The sequence below is a fragment of the Oryx dammah genome, unplaced genomic scaffold, assembly GCF_014754425.2.
Source record: "Oryx dammah isolate SB20612 unplaced genomic scaffold, SCBI_Odam_1.1 HiC_scaffold_29, whole genome shotgun sequence".
NCBI lineage: Eukaryota > Metazoa > Chordata > Mammalia > Artiodactyla > Bovidae > Oryx > Oryx dammah.
The window spans coordinates 82,901,699-82,926,546 of record NW_024070213.1 but is presented as its reverse complement, the minus strand read 5'-3'; the positions used below and the strand labels follow the sequence as shown (position 1 = coordinate 82,926,546).

The 24,848-nt window shown below is 36.8% G+C and overlaps 1 protein-coding gene across 1 annotated transcript in view; it reads right to left on the bottom strand.

The window, feature by feature from the left end:
• Window positions 1-24,848, bottom strand: part of ARID2 (AT-rich interaction domain 2) — a 202,103-nt gene that overhangs the window by 175,968 nt on the left and 1,287 nt on the right. The window contains exon 3 of the mRNA XM_040233815.1: window positions 23,937-24,034. Coding sequence (XP_040089749.1) covers window positions 23,937-24,034 — 98 coding nt within the window. The remainder of the gene's footprint in view (window positions 1-23,936; window positions 24,035-24,848) is intronic.

The following is a 24,848-nucleotide window of genomic DNA, read 5'->3' as shown; positions in this document are numbered from 1 at the left end:
AAGAATATAAAACAATCCACAAAATTAAAGATCTAATTGAAACACTTTCTCAAATTGCATTCAGTGACAATAGTAGGAAGAATTTGCAATCAAGTATTATAAGCCTAATCCTACCAACACTCCATACTAAATATTTGTTAATTCACCTGTGAGGGTTCATAACCTTCCATTTTTAACTCTAAAAACTTGAACAAAGTCTCCAAATTCTATTTAAGTAAGAGCACTTTTTGCACAGCCCACCTAATGGACAACTTGAAAATAATGACTTAAGGATCTCTGTGAAGAAAACCAGTCCTTATCATATAATATGGGGCAAGAGTGGGAGAGAGGTTCAAGAGGGAGTTGATATGCATGTGTTTATGACTGATTCATGTTGTTGTATGGCAGAACACAACATTGTAAGGCAATCATCCTCCAATTAAAACTAAATTTAAAAATAAAGAAATTATATATATCAGTTCAGTTCAGTCGCTGAGTCGTGTCCGACTCTTTGTGACCTCATGAATTGCAGCACGCCAGGCCTCCCTGTCCATCAACAACTCCCGGAGTTTACCCAACTCATGTCCATCAGGTCGGTGATGCCATCCAGCCATCTTATCCTCTGTCATCCCCTTCTCCTCCTGCCCCCAATCTCTCCCAGCATCAGGGTCTTTTCCAATGAATCAGCTCTTTGCATCAGGTGGCCAAAGTACTGGAGTTTCAGCTTCAGCATCAGTCCTTCCAATGAACACCCAGGACTGATCTCCTTTAGGATGGAATGGTTGGATCTCCTTGCAGTCCAAGGGACTCTCAAGAGTCTTCTCCAACACCACAGTTCAAAAGCGTCAATTCTTCAGCGTTCAGCTTTCTTCACAGTCCAACTCTCACATCCATACATGACCACTGGAAAAACCATAGCCTTGACTAGATGAAGCTTTGTTGACAAAGTAATGTCTCTGCTTTTGAATATGCTATCTAGGCTGGTCATAACTTTCCTTCCAACGAGTAAGCGTCTTTTAATTTCATGGCTGCAATCACCATCTGCAGTGATTTTGGAGCCCCTCAAAATAAAGTCTGATACTGTTTCCACTGTTTCCCCATATATTTCCCATAAAGTGATGGGACTATATATATATATATGTATAAGTCAGGGTTTCCCCTGGTGGCTCAGTAGTAAAGAATCCACCTGCCAATGCAGGAGACACAGGTTTGATCCCTGGTCCAGGAATACTCCACATGCTGCAGAGCAATTAAGTTCATGCACCACAACAATTGAGCCTGTGCTCTAGAGCCCAGGAGCTGCAACTAATAAACCTGAGAACCTAGAGCCTGTGCTCCACGACAAGAGAAGCCACTGCAAAGAGAAGCCCATGCACTATACCTAGAGAGCAGCCCCACTCACCACAATCAAACAAAGGAGGCAAGTAGCCATGAAGACCTCGCACAGCCAAAAATAAAATAAGTAACATTTTTAAAAATATAAGGTTAAATAAAACCTCAAACAGCAAAAAAAAAGAAAACCAGTCCTTAGCCCATCATCCCAAACTGTACAATGAAAGGAGACTAGATATTTCTTTAGAATTTTAAACTTTTTCCTTGTAATAAACATGCAGAGAAAGGAATGGACTGAACTTCTCTCCTTAATTCAGGCTGTAGCTTGGAAGGGTGAGGCCTCACTGGTAGGCAACAAAGCGAACATTCCTGAAATTTCTCTGAATGTCATAGAGAGTGTTCCATATTTTGTCCATGTTATAACCTCCTCTGCTGTTATAGGCAAAAGTAAACCCATGCCTTGGATGTTATAGGCAAGGAAGTTTAGGAAAAATTAACATTATTCAAAACACCAGATTATTATCATTTAGGAATACCAGTCCTCTATTTATAGTTAGAATGTTGTCCAGTTACATACTTCTTCATACACTAAGATGAGTTGGGGTGGAGCCCTAAGCTTTGATTCCCCTGGCAAGGTCCTACAGATTTGACACTGTCAGCATCTCTTTACCGCCCAACCTATAAACCTCACAAGGGAGAGAGAAGTGTCCCCAGATCTTTCATCATGAAGGGCCCAGAAGCTTTATAGCCACAGCTTTGGCTCCAGCTGGGCCCCTCACCCACCACAGGCTGGCTTGGCGCCTCTTAGCCCTTCCACGCCCAGCTGCCTGCACCCACCCAGGCAGGGCCGGGTCACTGTGCCGGCACTGAATCCTGATTATTTTAAGCTACCTGGGGAAATGGTTTTCCTTGCTAATATTTGATTTAGGAGTAGGCATGTGACTAACTTTGGACCAAAGAGACACCTGGGAAAATCCACTGGGGGACTTCTAGGAAAAACTTTCCCACTCTTGATACTCAAGGTTTCTCTTCTTCCTCTAGACATGCACTCTCTGATAGCCACTAGGCACAGGTGGCTATTTTAAATTAAATTAATTAAAATTAAGTGAAATTAAAAATTCAGTTCCTCAGTCAGACTAGTTACATATCAAGCGCTCAGTGTTCACCCGGGACTAGTGGCTGCCGTATGGGACAGTGCAGACACAGAGCATTTCCATCGTTGCAGAAAGTTCTATTGGATAATGCTGTGCCTGGATGTTTTCAGTTTGGATTTGATGCTGAAACAGTGGTAGCCACCTGAAAAACTCTGAAAGGGGCTAGGGATTGCTAGTGAAAATGGAGATAATCTGAGGTTTTGAAAGGTTGGCTTCCCTGATAGCTCAGTTGGTAAAGAATCCACCTCCAATACAGGAGACCCCAGTTCAATTCCTGGGTCAGGAAGATCCGCTGGAGAAGGGATAAGCTCCCCACTCCAGTATTCATGGGCTTCTCTTGTGGCTCAGCTGGTAAAGAATCCGCCTGCAATGCAAGAGACCTGGGTTCAATCCCTAGCTTGGGAAGATCCCCTTGAGAAGGGAAAGGCTATGCACTCCAGTATTGTGGCCTGGAGAATTCCATGGAATGTATGGTCCATGGGGTCGCAAAGAGCCAGACACAACTGAGCGACTTTTCACTTCACTTCAAGCTTTGTGATCACTATTTAAAAATCACTCACAAGTAGAGAAAATATAGAAATGTTCAAACCAAATCAAATCAGTGTAGTGTCAAAATAAGATTCCAAGTAACAACAAAGCCCCACATATTCCACTAAATCATTTTTCTTACTCCCAAACACCTTTTCCAAAATAATCCATATATACTAGTTACACAAATGCATGTCCAGGAACACTCCATATTAGAAAACAATCTAAAGAACTCTAAATGGCTATGTACCTGTCTTCAGTTCAGCCTGATTTCACCATGAGTATAGATAAACACTTATCCCGACTAGATCCTGTTTCACGTGTTTTTGGGAAAACAGAAGGAAAAAAGATTGCTAAGTTACTGGAGCAGAAATGCTGAGATCCAGAGATTGTTAAGAAAAAAAAAGGGGGAGGAGGGACTTCCCTGGTGGTCTAGTGGTTAAGAATTTGTCCGCCAAGGCAGGCGAGACGGGTTCAATCACTGGTTCAGGATTTTCCATGTGCCACGGAGCTACTAGGCTCGTGCACCACAACTACCAAGCCTATGGGCTGAAACTACTAAAGCCCACGCCCTCGAGCTCCACAACAAGAGAAGCCACCAAAATTAGAAGCCTGTCACCACAACTAGAGAGTAGCCCCTGCTTGCCACAACTAGAGAAAGCCTGCACACAGCAACAAAGATCCAGCACAACCAAAAATAAATAAGCTTTTAAAGTGAACTTAGAGATGAAATTTTAAAAAGTTCCTTTCAGCACAGAGCTAGAAGATAAACTGAACTAATATATATAAAATCCAAAATTTTATATGACTATAAACTAATGATGCTGGCTGTTGGCTGTTTAGTCACTAAGTTGGGTTCAACTCTTTGCAATCCCTGTTTTTTTGTTTGCTTATTTGATTCCACATATAACTGAGATCATATGGTATTTATCTTTTTCTATCTGACTTATTTCACTTAGCACAGTACCGACCTCAATGAGACAGACAAACGATTGGTGGTTGCTTGGAGGTGGAATTGGGGTGGGAATTGGGTGATGGGGGTCAAAAAGTACAAATTACCATTTATAAAATGAGTAAGTCATGGGGATGTTATGTACAGCATAATGACTATAGTTAATAATACTGTATTGCATATTTGAAAGAAGCTAGCAGAATACATCTTGAAAGTTCTAATCATAAGGGAAAAAAATCAATTATGTATGAGAGGGATAAATTACGAGTTTGGGATTAAGAGATATACCCTACTATATACAAAATAAATAAACAACAATGACCTACTATATAGCATAGGGAACTATAGTATCTTGTAATAACCTGTAATGGAAAATAATCTGAAAAAGAATAGATATAACTAAACACTGTGTTGTACACCTGAAACACAACATCTAAAATCAACTCTACTTCAATTAAAAAATAAAATTAAATTTAAAAAATCAACTATGTATGATGACTGAAGTTAACGGACTTGTGATCATTTTGCAATGTATACAAATATTGAATCACTTACATCGTACATCTGAAACTAATATATAGTTATGTCAATTTACTTCCATTTTAAAAGTGCAAAATATAGAAGTAGTAATTCAAATAATATTTTATCTGAATACATGATAAAAATAATATCCCATTTTCTGATCAGTGAGGCAGGTGTGTCTATCATTCCTGCCACTACTTTCCCCTAATTCACATCTATACCAACATAAAACTAATTTTCCCCAAACATCATTTTGATCAAGAATTGGTTCGTCCCCTAAAACAATAACAAAAAACAACAGAAATCTCACATCCTTGCTATATACAGAATAATAAAGGTCAAACACCTTGCCCTGATTTCAGGTCTCCCATAATGTGGTACCAGTCTTTGGTCACCATCTTACCTTCCATCAATCACATGCACGAACCCTCTGACGTAGCAAGGTTCATTTACAAAACTAAAACGTACCGCATACCTTCATTTCCCACTTTCCTCATACCAAAAAGTCTTCCATCTCCCGCCTCCAACTAGTCTTTTGATGCAAAGTTCGAGGCCTCTTCCATAAGCTTCTCTCTACCCTCAAACTAAACTGATTTCCTTCTTTTCTTTCTTCAGTGACCCTTTTCAGCATTCATTCATCGATCCCATTAGCCACACAGTAAACTCCTATGCACTAAAGCACTGTATTATGATGATGGGGCTATAACGATACACAAAACTAAGTCCCTACATCTTGGGCTAATAGTGCTATACAGACAGACATGAAAAAGTCATTACAGCAATGTTTATAAAAGAGATATAAATGGTGGGGGGCGGGAGTGGGACCCTAAAGAAGGATCACTTGAGCTGTTTGAAAAGTTAACAGAAGGTTTTTTAGAGGTGACAGTCATGTGAATAATTTTCAGAGACAGATAGGAGTATGTCAGCCACAGAAAAAAGGAAAGGAGTTCCAGGCAGAGAAAACAGCAAATACAAAGGCAGAAAAATGAGAAAAAATTATAGAAAACTCTAAACATAAAAGTATGGCTGAAGTACAGAGTATACTAAGTCTACCAACACATACTAACTGCTCATTCACCAAACCTCAAAACAAATGAAAAAAAGACACAATATCTCCTTAAAGAATGTACAAGAATATGGCACCCAACTGATTAGCACAGTTAATTCAAACAAAAGAAGCAGTACCCAGCACTTAACTTATAAAGCAGATACTGTGGTAGATACCCAAAATAGAGAAATAAAGAGCACGGTTCTTGCTCTAAAGAGTTAACATTTTACTAGGAAAACACAGAGTCAGTTTACTGTAGACAGATTTTTAGGTTCAATCTTTATGACAAAAGATTAAGAGAAAACATGCTAAGATATGATATTAACGTGAGCTGTGCTTAGTCACTCAGTCGTGTCCGACTCTTTGCGACCCCATGGACTGTAGCCCACTAGGCACCTCTCTGTCCATGGGGATTCTCCAGGCAAAAATACTGGAATGGTTTGACATGCCCTCCTCCAGGGGATCTTCCCAACCCAGGGATCAAATCCAGGTCTCCTGCACTGCAGGTGGATTCTTTACTGTGTGAGGCACCAGGGAAGCCCAAGAATACTGGAGTAGGTAGCCTATTCCTTCTCTAGGGGAATGTCCCGAGCCAGGAACCAAACCAAGTTCTCCTGCACTGCAGACAGATTCTTTACCAGCTGAGCTACCAGGAAGCCCATGAAAGTGAAAAGTCAGTCACACAATCCTGCCTGACTCTTTGTGATCCCATGGACTGTAGCCCACCAGGATCCTCTGTCCATGGAATTCTCCAGGCAAGAATACTGGAGTGGGTTGCTGTTCCCTTCTCCAGGGGATCTTTCTGACCCAAGGATCAAACCCAGGTCTCGTGCATTACAGGCAGATTCTTTATCATCTGAGCCATAAGCCTAGCTTAGATGATATTAATAGTGCTCATTATTTTCCCCTCCTATTTTCTAGATTGTGTACAATGAGCATGTGTTACTAACCTATGATAATTTAAAAAAATAAAGTTTATAATTTAAACAGTATGAAACTTGACATCTGACAGGTTCTCATAAGTATCTGAGCAGGTATCTGCTACTTAAAGCCTTAAAATTTTAGATTTGAAACTTTAGATACCCAAAATATTGCTACTTATCACCACCTCAAGAGCTATGAAACTCGTTGGTACACATCCCCATTTTTCACCAGCTATTAGCCTTCTAACATGTCATCTGTTCCTATTATTTCATGGCAAATCGATGGGGAAACAATGGAAACAGTGACAGGCTTTATTTTCTTGGGCTCAAAAATCACTGCAAATGGTGACTGCAGATATGAATTTAAAAGATGCTTGCTCTTGGAAGAAAAGCTATGACAAACCTAGAAGGCATATTAAAAATCGGAGACATTACTTTGCTGACAAAGGTCCGTACAGTCAAGGCTATGGTTTTTCCAGTAGTCATGATCAGATGTCAGAGTTGGACCATAAAGAAGGCTAAGCGTTGAAGAATTGATGTTTTTGAACTGTGATGTTGGAGAGGACTCTTGAGAGTCCCTTGGACTGCAAGAAGATCAAATCAGTCAAACCTAAAGGTAATCAACCCTGAATATTGATTGGAAGGACTGATGCTAAAGCTGAAACTCCAATACTTTGGCCACCTGATATGAACAGCACACTCACTGGAAAAGACCCTGATGCTGGGAGAGATTGAAGGCAGACGGAGAAAGGGATGATAGAGGATGAGATGGTTGGATGGCATCACCGACTCAATGGACATGAGTTTGAGCAAGTTCCAGGAGATAATGAAGGACAAGAAAGCCTGGTGTGCTGCAGTCTACGGGATCACAGAGAGTCATTATCTAACATAGCTGCTTTTACTTATTTACTATCTGTCTCCTTTAGCTCCAAAGGGGAAAGATTTTTCTGTTTTCATTATTGACATATGTCTAGTGCATAGAATAGTGTCTGAGAGATGATAAACGATCAGCCTTTATTCACTGAACCAGTAAAGGGCAATATTCTGTATTGGTTGAAAGTTTGATCTCTGATGGCAAAAGACCTGGATCAAATTCCAGCTCCACCACTTTGTAGTTGTGTGACCTTGTGCAAGTTACTTAACTTCTCTAAATCTTAGTTCCCTCATCTATAATGAGGTTGGTGTCAATCTTTAAGGTTTTGAGGATTAGAATAATGCAGGTTGAGCAAAATGCCTGGAAAAGAGTAAAGTTCAATAAATGTTAGCTATTATTATAATGATAATTAACATGCCATGCCTGACCCCCAGAGTGCCTCCAACATTTCCAGTATCCAGTTCTTCAGAAATAGTAGTTATTTGCAAAATCCTTAGATCTTCACATGATAGTATGAATAGTATGAACAAAATCAGTAACACTCTGTTATCCACTCTTTCCTTACACAGGATTCTATTCTATTTTAGCTTATAAAATGAGATAGAGACACATTAGTGTCTATTTAATCTAAAAAAAAAAATTTAAGTGCTACATAAAACTGCACAAAATGCCACATTAATCACAATGCTAATTTATATTCTACAGCTAGAACTGATTCCTGGTGCTTGTTTCATAAAACCACACAAGAAAAGGTTATGCTTAAGGCGACATCAATGGCATACTAAACTATTAATTCCGTTTAGAATTTTTCAATTCATTCAGAATTCCCCAAATTCGATTTCTCATTTGCTAAGAGGCCCACTGTACCTATCTGAGTTCCTAAGAACCTCCCCAAGGCAGGGGATCTGATTCAGTCCCAACTATAATGTATCAATATTGAATTAGTAGCTTTAAGATTACCTTAGCATTACTTTAAGATTACTTTTAGCAACGATAAAGGTTTTTCCCCTCATCTATAAGAATAGGAAAATGTCTATTTTGTAAAGTTGTAAAAATCCAGTGAGATGAATATTTGTAAAAATGAACTCTACTATAAACTGTACTACGGCACACATCTTATTGTAAAAAGATACATTAAAAGATTTTAAATAAAAAGCCACAATACCACAACTACCCCAACCATTTTCATATTCCCTTAGGAGCTTGTCTTCATACACTTTTTTATAAAGATGAAATCATGTGTACTTCAGAGAAAACAATACAGCACCCTTTTTAGAGCCAGATGGCCCAGGTTCAAATACTAGCTCCTAAAATTACTGTGGGACCTTGGACAAGATTCTTAAACTCTTTTGTCCTATTTTCTCTTCTATAACATCAGTATAATAGTAGCAGTACCTATGTGATTGGGAGGTATGAAGAAAAAATGAATTATTGTAAATCATTTAGTATAGTGCTGGGCATAAGCCAAATTCAATAAACGGGTAAGAAAAAACAAAATCCTGCTTTTTAAAAACTTAAGATGATGTCATAAAACCAAAAGTACATTATTATCTAAAGTACCACAGAAAGATTCTTCAAAAGGATCTCTAGGATACTTTACCTTGACTAATTTTAAAATAAATCTCCCTATACATTCCTTTGTTTCGATATTTTACAATGTATAATAAAATTCATCTATTGCTTCATACTTCCAGTAGAGGTCTCCATCTAAAACATAATGTATCCGACTGAAAACTTTAAATTAGTATTTCTGGTTATTAAAAAAAAAAAGTGGCCAGCTTTACCAAATATGTTAATTTAAGTTTTTCCAAGAAAGACATTTAAAATAGGGAACATTTAAGAGAAAAAGCGACTTTTTCCAGTGATTGTTATTCTGTTGTGGGCTTTCCAGTAATACTCACCTCTCTTACAAACATAATCCTCTGAACAGGAAAGAGAAAGAGATAAGACTGCAGGATACAAATGATAAATCACGTGCATATTTATCACCACCCCCAGACAACAATTTAATACCTATGCCTCACAGACAGTATAAGTCAGTAAAATCATCTTAAAGTAAAGGTCATGTTTTGTAGTAAAAAAGAAAGCTCCACAACCTTCTACATGTATTCCTTTTAAATCACAACAGAGTAGTAAAGGCAGCTCTGAACTGGCCTCTACATTGCCCCTCCCATTATTCAGTAATAGTGATGTAAAACCAGTCAATTATCCTGATGCAGGCCCACCAGGAAAAATATCCTTGTTTCTACCCTACCAAAAAGCCTGGGGCTAGACCACCTTCTTAAAATACCTTAATTCAAAATAATGTTACGAATTGATAGATTCAGTAGTCATAGCCAATGGTTGTTAAGTACATGGTTCTTACTCCTATTTTTAGGAATCTAAGTTTTTAGGCTCCTCAAGCAAATCTGCATATAATATTTAATGTCTATCTCAACTTAGCTCCTTTAAGGTATAAAAAATGTACAAGGTACATATCTATAAATTTGATATGATCAAAAACTGACCAAGAAATTACCAATCAATTTGCTTGAAGCTAATAAATAGTTCTGTTTGTGTGCACGCACACATACACATACTTATTTAAACTAACCCCCATAGTTTATAAACAGGGGGATAAAGGAGGAGTGCTCCAAGCAACTCTCAGAACTAGCAGGACTTTAATATCCAAATTGTATCTAATTCTGAGAAGCAAATATACAATGTAAAATATAACACATTTGATTTAGTGATAATGGATTAAGATTTCAGGTTGTAACTAAAGTGTGAATTTGTTTTTCATCTCCTCACAGTAGATACCTATAAAGATAACTTTTAAATAAAGACAATTACATCTTATGTTGAGAATATAAAAATCAAACCACTATCAAATCATAGTTTATCCTAGTCTTAATAACATAAAAATCAACCAATGAATTGAAAATATAAATAAAATTATCTTGTTTTTGTATAAAAAGTGATGCAATGGCCAGCAAAGAATAAAATAGTGAAGAGTTTTTAACGGACAAATAGACAAAAGTAATGCAGATGACACCACCCTTATGGCAGAAAGTGAAGAGGAACCAAAAAGCCTCTTGATGAAAGTGAAAGAGGAGAGTGAAAAAGTTGGCTTAAAGCTCAACATTCAGAAAACGAAGATCATGGCATCTGGTCCCATCACTTCATGGCAAATAGATGGGGAAACAGTGGAAACAGTATCAGACTTTATTTTTGGGGGCTCCAAAATCACTGCAGATGGTGACTGCAGCCATGAAATTAGAAGACGCTTACTCCTTGGAAGGAAAGTTATGACCAACCTAGATAGCATATTGAAAAGCAGAGACATACTTTGCCGACTAAGGTCCGTCTAGTCAAGGCTATGGTTTTTCCAGTGGTCAGGTATGGATGTGAGAGTTGGACTGTGAAGAAGGCTGAGCGCCAAAGAATCGATGCTTTTGAACTGTGGTGTTGGAGAAGACTCTTGAGAGTCCCTTGGACTGCAAGGAGATCCAACCAGTCCATTCTAAAGGAGATCAGTCCTGGGTGTTCTTTGGAAGGAATGATGCTAAAGCTGAAACTCCAATACTTTGGCCACCTCATGCAAAGAGTTGACTCATTGGAAAAGACCCTGATGCTGGGAGAGATTGGGGGCAGGAGGAAAAGGGGACAACAGAGGATGAGATGGCTGGATGGCATCACCAACTCAATGGATGTGAGTTTGAGTGAACTCCGGGAGTTGTTGATGGACAGGGAGGCCTGGCGTGCTGCAATTCATGGGGTTGCAAAGTTTCAGACACGACTGAGCGACTGAACTGAACTGAACTGAATTTTCCTCCAAAATTATCATTTATTATTTTAGCCGATTTTTATTTGTTAAACTGCTAGAATATGAGAAATATTCACATTCAAACATAAGCTACAAAATAAGGTTTAAAATTTTTAAAAATCAGAATTATTTCCTCTCAGTTATTATCTGTTATTACAGATTTTAAAAAATCAAACACTAGTGGATAAACATATGAAGGATATCATTAAATCTGACTTTCAAGTCTAACAGTATTGTTCACTCAATAAACAAGCAGAGAAATACTATTAATATGTTAACAGAACATACAGACTTAAGACTGCAAGGGGACTTTCCTGGTGGTTCAGTGGTTGGAGATCTCACATGCCTTGTGGCCAAAAGAAAGAAGACTGCATCAAGAACACACAGCAAGCAGTATCTTATTCAACAAGAAAATAATAGAAACATAAAACCAAGGTCAGTATCAACACAAGGAAAAGACACCCTCATCTCCCCAACTATTTAAAGGTGGCCAATCAATATAGACAAAAGAAAATTATTAAATGCATAAAATTTAGAAAAAAAAGTAAAGCTATCCCTTCTTGCAGATGACATATTAGTATGTCTAAAAACTTTCTTAATCAATGCTAACTAATACAAATGGCAAAAAAATTGAGTAAAGCACCAGATTACAATAAAAACACACAATAACTTTCATATAAATAAAGAGTAACTACTGAGAAGATACAATGGAAAACTACACTTACAATAGGAAGAAAAATGATAATATACTCAAGAATAAATTTAAGAAATGTCAAAAACCTATAAAAGGATAACTATTTTTATAAATTCCTGAATGACACAAAAGGATTTGAATAGAAGACTTCTGTTTTTCCAGGATAGGTAAACGCAATATCATCATTTCCATTCTCCTAAGGTAACTGTTTTTAATTTAATATGATCCCCAATTTTTAAAAAAAGCTTTTTTCTGAAACTAGAACAAATTAACACTAAAAGTGGAAGTGAAAGTCCCTCAGTCGTGCCTTCACTCTTTGCAACCCCGTGGACTATAGAGTCCACGGAATTCTCCAGGCCAGAATAGTGGAGTGGGTAGCCTTTCCCTTCTCCAGGAGATCTTCCCAACCCAGGGATCAAACCCAGGTCTCTCGTATCGCAGATGGATTCTTTACCAGCTCAGCCACAAGGGAAGCCCAAGAATACTGGAGTGGGTAGCCTATCCCTTCTCCAGCGGATCTTCCTGACCCAGGAATCCAACCAGGGTCTCCTGCATTGCAGGTGGATTCTTTACCAACTGAGCTATCAGGGAAGTCAACACTAAAGTTTATATTAAAACAACAATCACCACAAAATTCCCGTTAAAACAAAAAAAGAACTGTGAGATGAGAATGGCACTACCAAATATTAAAACATGCTATATAAAGTCACAATAATTACAATATAGTGAGATACTATTTCTTAAATCCCCACATCAGGAAAACTTCAAAAGCTTGACAAACATATGGCAAAGCTATGGGAAACAAGCATTCTCATATACTGCTGATAGGGAATGCAAAATAATTCTCTCCTACCTAGAGAGAATCTGCTGGGAATTTGGCAGTACTTAATACAATACATATGCATTGAAGGAAAGTTATGACCAACCTAGATAGCATATTGAAAAGCAGAGACATTACTTTGCCGACTAAGGTCCATCTAGTGAAAGCTATGGTTTTTCCTGTGGTCATGTATGGATGTGAGTTGGACGGTGAAGAAAGCTGAGCGCTGAAGAATTGACGCTTTTGAACTGTGGTGTTGGAGAAGACTCTTGAGAGTCCCTTGGACTGCAAGGAGATCCAACCAGTCCATTCTGAAGGAGATCAGCCCTGGGATTTCTCTGGAAGGAATGATGCTAAAGCTGAAACTCCAATACTTTGGCCACCTCATGTGAAGAGTTGACTCATTGGAAAAGACTGATGCTGGGAGGGATTGGGGGCAGGAGAAAAAGGGGATGACTAAGGATGAGATGGCTGGATGGCATCACTGACTCAATGGACGTGAGTCTGAGTGAACTCTGGGAGTTGGTGATGGACAGGGAGGCCTGGCGTGCTGCAATTCATGGGGTTGCAGAGTCAGACACGACTGAGCGACGGAACTGAACTGACTGATGCATTTATTATTTGATTATGACATCAATCCCCACTTTTGCAATTTACTCTGTAGATACATCTCCAAAAATTTGAAAATAGCTTTGTATTGGCTACTAGATTTGCAGATTATTCATATGGCATTATTTGCTATTGTAAAATACTGGGAACAACCTAAGCGTCATTATATAGGAGACTAGACATATAAAGAAAGATATATTCACACAGTGGAATACTATGCAGCTGTAAAAGGGGAGAATTTTATGAATGTACTAATTGTCAAGGTACACTAAATAAAAAAAAGCAAAATAAAAAGTAGTGTGCATTCTTCATTTTAAAATGGGGAACCAAAAATACATGTATGTATCTCCTTACTTTTATAAAACAAAACAAAAAAAAAAAAAACAGGAAGGATAACCAGAAACTGTGTGCTTGGTTACCAACAGAGCATGGGCAGGAATGGGGCAGAAGTGGTAGGGAAGTAAGTAGGGTAGAGGGTAACCTCCAAGTGTATCTTAGTTCAATTTTGATTTTACAATCTTATTAAGGGTTTTACATATTCATAAATACAATTAAAGGAACAAATAATGGGGAAAACAGAAAGCTGAATACCAAAGGAAAAACTATGAACTTTAATGTTCTAACTGAAAACAATACCCAGAAAAAAAGAATCCAATCACTGTGAATTTTTTAACACAGTTATTAACTGATATAAGTCAGTCTGAATATAAAAAGAAATGCAAACAAATCTGCAACTCTACTTCACAGGTTTGTTGTTTGTAGTTGTATGGGTATAACGATTCTGAAACTATTGTCTTTGTGTTACAGAACTAACAAGACAAATACACTGGTGATGGAAACTTGTGTTCTAAAGACAGTTGAAGGAAGATACATGGAGTGGAAGAAGGCAAGAGAAAACTTGTGCAGATTTAATTAGAGATATCAGTATCGCCTTATGATTTGCACAACATGTATATTTACATTTAAAATAAGTAAACTTTCTAACTTTGTCCTCTGAAAGGGCCTAGAAAAAAAAATAACCCAATAACACTGAGCACACCTACCACCCAGTTCTTGGATTCTATATACCATTCCACACCAAAAGGAACCAGGACTTCTAGAAGAAACAGCTGATGCCAGAGCAAGAAAAGCAAAACAGAGTTGACTCTAGAAGATCTTATTTCGTCAGAATGCAAGAAAGAGCTAAGAAATAATAATAACTTGTTAAAAAATACAAAGGAGGCAGCTTGAATGGGCTCCTCTTGGCCAAACTTCAGCAGCAAAATATAACAGACTTTAACCCACTGTATAATATAAATTCTTAATAAACAATAAACAGTATTTTCCTTATCATAGATTGCCAACTAATGTAGATGAAATGATAAAATTAGACAATAAATATCATATAGTCACCATAACTGATTCAGACAAGATTCATCAATGGATATTTGAACTACTGGGAAAAGTGTGATGGTGAGCAAGATATTTACAGTCTCAAAGTACATCTCCAAGGGTTACTGGCTGATTACAAAAGAGAAAATGGAAAGTTTACAGTGGAGAAACCAGGAGGACACCACCTTAACCAAAGCTACTATTAGCAATAATAGGACAAAGTAACATCACATGCTTCCTGCCAAAAATGCTTCAGCTAAATCTAATCCTGAAAAAAACCTCAGAAAAATCCAAATTTTATAGTACAGTTGGCTTTTACTCTTCAAAAATGGTAATATCACACAGAAGACTGGAGAACTAAAGATGTGACAACTAAATGTGATACAAGATTACAGTTTAGGGATAGGTTGGTATGACTGCTATAAAAGACATCTTTGGAGCAACTGGTAAAATTTGAATAAGATTTGTATGTAATACAAATAATACAACTGTATTCATGCTGCTTTCTGAAACTGATCATTACACTATTATTACAATAATCAAATACAGAAAACTTAACATGAATATAGTCATATTATCTGTATCTCTGATGGCTCAAGTGGTAAAGTACCCGCCTGCAATGCAGGAGACACAGGTTGATGCCTCGGTCAAGAAGATCCCCTGGAGACGGAAACGGCAACCCACTCCAGTATTCTTGCCTGGAGAATCCCACAGAAAGAGGAGCTGGCAGCCTACACAGTCCATAGGATCACAAAGAGTTGGACACAACTGAGTAACTAAACATGCAGGCATGCACGCTATTAGTATATAAGATAATATTTTTGTTCTTAAGGACGTTTTGTTCTTTAGGAGGAAAGGGCAGTGTAACTGTAATGACAGCAAATGATTAAATGACAGCAACAAAAACAATAATATGTGTACATACATATACAACATCACATATAAAAAGGAAACAACAAAGCAAATATGGCAAAATAACAATTGGTCAATATAAAGTGTAAAAAAGAATGTACATATAGACAGCAAAAAAAATTAACAATTTTGAAAAAAGAAAACTTGGGAAGAAAAGAAAATGGTAGGTTTAATATTTCTCTCTCAATCAGATTCTTATTACTATATTAATACACTGCAGTGTAGAGCTACCAGGAAAAACTACTCAAAAATTCAGAAGTTTGACTTTTTAATGGTGTAAACTAAAAAGATTATACCAAACCACTTAAGTACTCTTGACCTATTACTTGTGAGTACACTTGGAGGTACAGCCTGCTAAGGTACTAAATATTGTTTATGAAATACTTAGTGGTCTGATCTGAGCTCAAGTACTTTGAAAATTCACTTGATCTATGAACCATTATGAAAAGTGTGATCAACTTGGGCAATTACCAACACATTTAAATTCAGCCCCATTTCTAAAGTACTACAGGTTACGGACCAAACTGCAGCCTCGTTTTTCTCCTATTTTAGTAGAATAATATTCCCACTGACCTCATATTAACATAAAATACTTAAATTAACAGTTTATTTAAAATAACCAATTGGCTAGGAAAGGGGCAAAAACAAATCTCACCTGGAAACACCTCCCCATGAAAGATGTGTATGACTATATAACCACCATCTCTGTGCAGAGCCCCGACCGCTGAACACTGTAAGTAAGAGTTTACCGAGTACAACAGTGAAGAACTCAGAAAGAAAGACCACAAGTAAAGACGACTTGCCATGTATCACAACAAGGCATATATTCAAACAAAAGATTCCTACACAACTTTTTTCAAATCCTGCTTCATAAAAAGCAACGTTTTGGTTTGGTCCCTTTATATGGTAATGAAAAAAGTCATTTATTAAAAGAAACAAAAGGTAAACATTCCTAGGTCATGGAATACTCGAAGATGTTTAACAACTGTGGCTGATGTAGGGTTGTGTCCAAGACAATGCTTTGTAAAATGTTAAAGTAAGTCTACAGCCAGGGAAGGGAATGGAAACGTAAGGAGGAGAAAGTGCGGTTTGAAAATACATAAAATAAACCTTACTGAGTGGCAGTTATGGCTGATGCTTAGAATTGAAAGCTGGATATAACCTACAGCCATTTTTTTTTAAATAGCCCATATGCTCCAGAAGAAAAGAGTTTGAGTGGTGTAAAGAAATTCTTTTCTAAGTGTTATTTTTTTATGAGATTAAATAACAGCAATTACTTCTGAAATTTGAAATGATAAAACTAAAATCTTACATATGAAAATGGTTTGAAAAATGAAGATTAAGTGCATGAAACAAAATAAGCTATTACTAGTATTGGTATTTTTAAAGGAATTTATACAATATAAGTTAACTCCCCTAAGCAGTATTGGCATAGACCAACAAAATCCTCACAAAGAGGAAAAAGCATTCACTAAATTCAATAAAATAAATGGCATTCCATTTGGGGGAAATATTACAAAAGTCCTACCTTTTAAAAACACTAGATATTAAGAAAATTTTATTTTTAATTAATTTTTTAAAATCCAAATTTACAAATACGTTTAGGATAAGTTCAAATTGGTAGTTCATTTATCCTTTTTTCATCCCTCAACTGAAGTGGAGCCATTGGGTTACCCTCTCTAGAGTCCAGAAACAAAACAGGCCGCATCCAGGCTCTGCTTAGAGATGACAGGTGCAGCTTGAGCAGGTGCCCCTAGACCAGGTGTCATCTACAGGTTTTGTTCTGGATGCAGCCCTGGCCAACATGTGGACGCCAAGTTAAACCAGTTATATCAGCAACTAAATCGGTTTAATTACAATACTTAGATCAGCTGCTCTCAAACTTCAGTGTGCTTAAGAATCACCTGGGGCATACTTTTAAAAAAAATACAAGGTTTTATTTAGATCATTAATATTTAAAAACCCTGATCAATCTTAACACCACTAAAACAGAACAACTAAACATTATATGCCACATAATGTGATGAAAGCACAGCACTACCTCTTAAAGAATGGAGAAAGAAACGACAACCCAGTCCAGTATTCTTGCCTGGAGAATTCCATGGACAGAGGAGCCTGGAGGACTACAGCCTATGGGGTCCCAAGAGTCGGACACGACTGAGGGACTAAACACACATATACCTATTAAAGAATGCCTAAAATACTAAACTTGAATTTTTTCAACATTTAGATCTAATGTTAATAGTTTTTAGGAAATGGATTCAGGGGATAGAGGAACAGGTTAATTGACACTAGAAGGAAGCAGTCAACCAAATCCAGAATTTAGGGCATTCTAAGAAAGATCTCCTGGAGAAGGAAATGGCAATCCACTCTGCTATTCTTGCCTGGGCAATTCCATGGACAGAGGAGCCTGGTGGGCTACTTCCGTGGGGCTGCATAGAGCTGGACACGACTTAGGAATTAAACAACAACAACAAAGGACAACTGACCCCATTATTTCAATAAACCAATGGCATGACAAGAAAAGGGAACCGTCAAGAGACTAATGAGATAAAAGAAACAAAACAAGAGATTTAGCCCCACCATAAAATTCTCTTGCAGGAAGATGGGGTAGACCTGCAAACACTGACTTAGATATTAACTGAAGTATGAATCTAGCATTTGGGGGCAATAATTTATAATGCAGCATCTACTCCTAGATATCACTAAGAGATTTCAGTTCCAGCAATAGATTTTGCATTATACATAGTCATAAGGAGCATATATAATGAAGAATTGAATTAACTTTGAATTCATAACATAATGAATACTCAAAGTAGCCAAGCACAAGTGATATTTTTTAATGTCTGAAACCAAAAAAATATGTTAAGACTCCATTTCAACAACAAAGTTTTTTGAAAACACACTAATAAAATTCACAAAATCTGAAAGTTACTGAGAGCGACAATTTGCTCTGAACCATCTGTTTATTTCAGGTCCCCCAAAAGTTTAATTTACTAAGGGAATCCATTAATAAACTTTATGATAGGTAATTAATATGAGCATCGGTCAACATATATACATTTTTGTGTACTTCTGACTAAAAAGAATCAACCTGCCTACTTACTGGTCTCTACTATGGATAACTGAACTAGCCATGTTATTTACATTTATTTTAAATTCTAAAGCCAATACTTTTGCTTTCCATAAAAATTACAATTACAATTTCAAACCATAAAATATTTGATGACAATCTTTAATTCTAACATCTCTATTTTTATCTCCAGGAAGTTTGGTCCTTAAACCAAAAGCTACTTCTGAACAGCTTTCCCTGAAATCAAAATTCATAATTATGACCTCTGTTTTTAAAGTGGTAAAACTGAAGCATATACAGACTTTAGCATGACTATTACATTTCAATAAAAATAATTACTATACCACAAAACACAATGATTCAGCTACCTTTCTCTCCTTGGCAATGAAGACAAGATAATTTTAATGTCCCCTATTCGAACAACTATTTAAGTGTTAACAATATAATTTTGCACAGCCATTGATAAGCAACTTAATAGCTCCATAAAAATCATTTAATTCTGTATTTATATAAATACACATAATTACTTCTCATTTCTCATTTTCCACACTTAAAATTTTTCTTCCTTAACTCACATTTATTCTAGCTCAGGTTCCCAAACTGTGCTCCACAGAACTTAGCAGGTGTTCCTCAAACATTCCCCTGTGATGAGTGGTGACGTTTGGAAACCACCATTTACTACAGGTGGCGGGAGGGAGGTAATAGTGTTTCTCCAAATTGTCTTAAGATCCACAAGGCACAGTAACCAAATAAAGCCTCTATGAAGTCCCTCAGTAAAGTAACACAAATTTAGCATTGTTATAATGCTCATATTCATTTCACTTTTTAAGGACATTTCAGGGAAACAATTGTTTCATATAGCACAAATTAGGAATCTCCACTCTAACGAAATACCCAAGAGTGTGGTGAGGATGGTGGTGGCAGACCAAAGAAATAGAGAGAGAACCCCCCACCACAACTCCATATGTCCCAATTCAAACAAACTTTATTTTTACTAGTAAACTTTAGTGGGACTATACCACTCAAGAAAATGCCCAATAAGCAGCCTCCCCACAAATAATAAAACGCTAAATACTTTACCTAAAAACATATATTGAGTGCTTAACTCACTGACCAGTGCATTTAAATTCCAGTGAATTAAAATGTTTTTCCTTCCTTTTCCAACTTCCAATATAATTCCATTTCAGGTTATAAAATATTCTCAGAAGTGATGTACTTCTCTATCAAAGTTACAGTGGATTTCACACACAACCAAACTAAAAGCACTGAATCCATAACAGAGATGAGGTAGGATTATAAAACAGTGATTCTCTTTAGAAATAGACATTTTTACTTAACAGCTAAGGCAGAAAATTTTAATGCAAAAAAACATATAAACATTTCTGAGAGTTACAGTCCTTAGTTTGCATCCTCAGTGAAACTATCCACCCTAGAAAGAGTTAGATTTATTTCTACTTGAGGGCAAATTTAAGTTGTTCAGAACATGGTTTCTAAGACACAACACCAGCCTAGCTGAGGTCTGATAAGTCTTTCAACTTTTTCTACTTTCTACTTCTCCTTTTAACAAGTTTACACACCCTCTAAAATGTAACAGAATATCAGATGATATCGAAATAAGATTTGTTCAAAATGAAGGATACAGTTTATAATTTTTAAATGCATATGTAAATAATTTTAGATACGGTTTTTCTTCCAGTCTCCATATTACTTTCATTCCTTAAATAAGGAGCGCAAATCACCATTTATCAATTCTATTGATACACAAACTCAATTTATTAATTTACTTAATTAAAATTTTGAAGCATTCTATCATTTAACATCAAGTGATTCATAAAAGGCTTTCTCTTAAAAAAAAGTGATCTACATGGTAGATACTAACTACTCAACACACAAGTGTATTCATTCTATTTACCTAATAAATGCAGACTTTCATTGCTATAATTTAAGGGAGGGCTTCATCCACCAAGCAGGAAAAAGAAGAATAAATTCACAGTAAAACTGAAAACTCTACAGTTAAGTTTCTGACTATTCCAAAGGTAGGTACATATAAAACAGTTGTAAGAAAACCAGCAATATAGTTTTGTACAACAAAAATTTTTAAGTCCAAGATATCCTACCTCTTTTTCAAAAAGGCAAGTGTTATAATAGAAACATCAAGTTAACCTTGACTATAGCTGTACTGTTGGCATAAGTAAGCTAAAACAAAACTGTTCAACTAAAATATCTGAAATATTTACCTAAGTCTTCACATCAAGGCTTTAAATTCTAAACAAAAGAGCTGTAAATTGTCCCCCAAAATTAGCACCAAAACAGAACAAAAATATAAAATTAACTGAATAAATACAGAACACATTGAGTATAAATACACTCAGGCATAAATTTAACCATAAGTACTTTCCAATTATATTTTAATTTCTTAAAATCATTTGTGACTAGAAAAGGGAATTCATAATTGACTGATTAAATATTACTGAACACATGTCAAGAATACAACTATTTTGTTGAATTAACAAATGCCTCTAAAGCCATTTAGACTTTTCTGTACTTTAACTTCTTCATCTATAAAATGTAGGAAGTTATATCTTATCTTTTTAAACTTATAAAGATAGTCCAATAATAAATATCTGTGGAATATACTGAGATGTACATACCAAGAAAGGACCTAAGTGAAAACAAAATATATAGACACCATAGATGAGCAGTAGCCAGACTTTTAAATGCCAATGTTAAAACATTCTATTGCATTTTTAATTTTAGACTGTGAGAAATTTTTGTAAACAATCTACAACTGAATAATGTTGGATACAATCAAGCTAACTTTAGGCAGACAATTAAACTCAAGTCTCTATATTTAATGTCTATGCATCAAAATGAACACAAAAATGCTAGTGTATATACATACATATTTATATATATATATATATATATACACACACACACACATCTATGTGCACACACTCCAGCACATTAGCTTGCTCTTCTTTATTTAAATGTAGTATCATGAAACTACATCATAAAATACCAGGCTAACAACTACCCATCTAATTAATAATGAAACTACAGAAGAATGTCAGCAAATATTAAACTTGGAGAGTAAATGAGAACACATGGAATGACAGTCTTACAGAAGTCAAATGAAACAGTCATTCATTTTTTTTTTAATTGGTCCACCTGTGATTTATAAAACACACTGCATTATCTACTCATCAGAAACCACGATATTCAATTCAATATATCAAAGAGGGAACTTACAAAGTCACTTGATTACTGTTTCTTACTATGCAAAGGCACTCTTATGGTTAAGTAACTGAATTACTGTGAAAGCTTGGCATCCTGTCTGCCAGTTAAGATTTTTCAGAGGAAGGTGTAAAACCCAGCATAATACATGTCCTCTAACTGAGCAATATTACACCACTATGGAAAAAAATCTTCCAAGGTTGCTAGTACCCAGTTTGTGACCAGCATATTTCTTTTGTATTTCTTTACAAGCCATGCAAATCTTCACATGGTTTTATTTTCCAAAACAAATGCTTCAACTTTTTTCCTAGTAGCCTAGCTACAACCCTACAAAAACAAACCTGGAGAGTGACATATGGAGGAAAAACAAGTTTAGCCAGAGACATAGTTCAAAACGTAGCTTCTAATAAGAGCATAAAACTCAAACTGATCTGAGAATAGTGTAAAGAGTTCCAAACAATCTGGAAATTATAGAGTTAAAAATGGTACCTATAAGTATAATCAATGGATGATATGATCCAAAGATAGAAATCACAACTGGAAAAACAGTATTTATATAACTTGTAATAAACTGGGAGTTCTTCAGAAAAACACACATCCCATGAAACATATATATCATACAGCACCTTCTGGATACTGAAATCAATAAATCATCCAATAAGTATTAGACATAACTTTAAAACATGTATTTTAAACGGTCTACAACTCAAATGATTCAATGATTCAAACTTATTATCAGAAAATCAAGACATGTATTAACAGTACTCCTCAGTATTGTAACTGAAAAAATAAGTATCAACACAAATGAAAAATTCTCTACTTCTCACCACACTACAAAATCCACAGTTTTGGAGGTTAATTTAGTTTTATTTTGCTTTTTGTTTCAATCCTTTATTTTAAAAAGCACTCTGACACATGCCATCACACACTCACAAGAGATAACCATATTTAATATTTTCTAGACATCTGTGCAACTCAGTAACTACTCACAAAGTTCTGTGAACTCCAGCTTCAAGCATGAAGTCAATCTAAGATAGCCAATAGAAAGCACACCTGTGCAATTACTGCATTTCCTATTCCAGAATGCTGAACATAACACAGTATATCTACATTTGGATACTGCATTTGGAACAATGATAAATGCCAAACTCAAATTATACAGTAGTCACACTAACTAAAAAAGGCCATCTTATAACACCATTATTAAGAAACAAAAAATATGAAGAGCATTATTTTAGTGTTAAGTAACAAACACCAACTAAGGAACCTCTGGTTAACTAAGTATGAAAAATAAACGATGACCTCATAATAATTACAATATGAAAGTATTCCTAGGAGAAAAACTCAGAAAAAGTAATGCTGAATCACAAAATATATTATCTAAACTATAGCGCATGCCAACTAAATAAGAAATGTACTTTGTCAAACAGTCAAAAAAGAGGGGAATGAAAGAAAATCCCAATTATAGTATTCCATTTTGTAGCATCCCTAATTTTCCTAAATAGATAATAATCCTTTTAAATGTTTTTCAGTCAAAAATTTCTAAAAACATATTAAAAAAAAAAAAACAATCCTGGACACTTAAGGCACCAACATGCTATGCTATGCATAAATATTCTGAAAAACTACTCAGTAACACGGTTCCACATTGAGGTTTCATTTTTCAACAAAATCTTCCAAGTCAGAATTTAAAAAGGCAAAGGAGTTTCCAAAACAAAGAAAAAATTTCCCAAGGGATACAAAGTTTCATTAACTATCTTGATTCTTTTACTCAGCATCACCTTTCCGCCCCTCTGTGGATATCAAACAATCAATAACAATGTCACAAAAGAATGTTTATCAAGATGGGGGGTGGGGTGTCACCTGTAATGATTCTGTATGAAAAATGTAAACAATCCTAAAATAGGTGAGGAAAACTTTCACCCTCTTAGAACCTCCCTTGTGGATATTTAATGTTTCTCAGACTGAAATTAGCAGAAGTTTAGAAACTGATGTGCAAGGTTTGTTTCTTGCTTGGGGCTTTTCTTTTTCCTTTTTGCTAAAGCAAATCTCCCCATAAATCCCTTATTTCCCAACACTGTTGTTAGAGTCACTACTACTCACCGCAAGTAATACTGTTTTAAAGCAAAGGCAGCGTTAGAACAACTTCTGGGAAAGTTGAACTCTTCCACAATTTCTCCCCACTGATTCTTCTCAGAAACCTGTTAAAAACACAGCCACACTTGTCTGAAAGTGCACAATCCAAGAAAACTCTAACCTAACTCTGAAATAAATACCCATTCTACAGAGATCTGCAGATCCCTCAGGAATCGGTGGGTGATTCGGCTCAATCCGTAAGAGTAGCTAAGCAAGAGCTGCTTGAATCACTGTGTTTTCACCCGAGAGCCCTGTATTTAATAGCACTTGTTTTGTTTTGGGGGGCGGAAGGGGGGATGTTGGTGGGTTTGTTTTGTTTTTGAAGCCCGGACAATAACCAATCGCAAGTCCCTCTGTCGCCCCCTTTTAAATCTCAACGCGGTCCGTTTACACTAAAAAAAAAAAAAGTTCAAAAGGATCAATACTGTTCCGGACAGCGACGTCCGCAGGTTCTGGGGGGGCCGGGGCCGGGGCCGATTCCGATCCCTCTCCCAGATCTATCCATCTCCATAGGCCCTTCTTTGAGGCCTACAGCTTCTGCCTAGCCTTGAAGCCTAAGATGGCTATTTGGAGACAGGTCCTGGTTTCTTTTGTTAGCTGTATAAACCGAGGGCGACGGGGCCGAGGCTGTGCCCCCGGCTGCCGGGATCATTTCGCAGCCGATTATCGATGTTAAACCTGCCCGCGCTAATTTTGAGTTGCACGAAAACTGCTCTCAGAGTCTGTGTGTCTCTGTGTCTCCGCCTGTGCTAGAGCGGCAGCGGCGGCAGAGCTGACTCGCGAGCGAGCGAGCGAGCGGGCGGGCGGGCGCGGGGCGGGCGCGGGGCTCGGGCGGGCGCCCCGCACGCCCGCACTCCCCGCCGCGGCGCTCAGACCCCG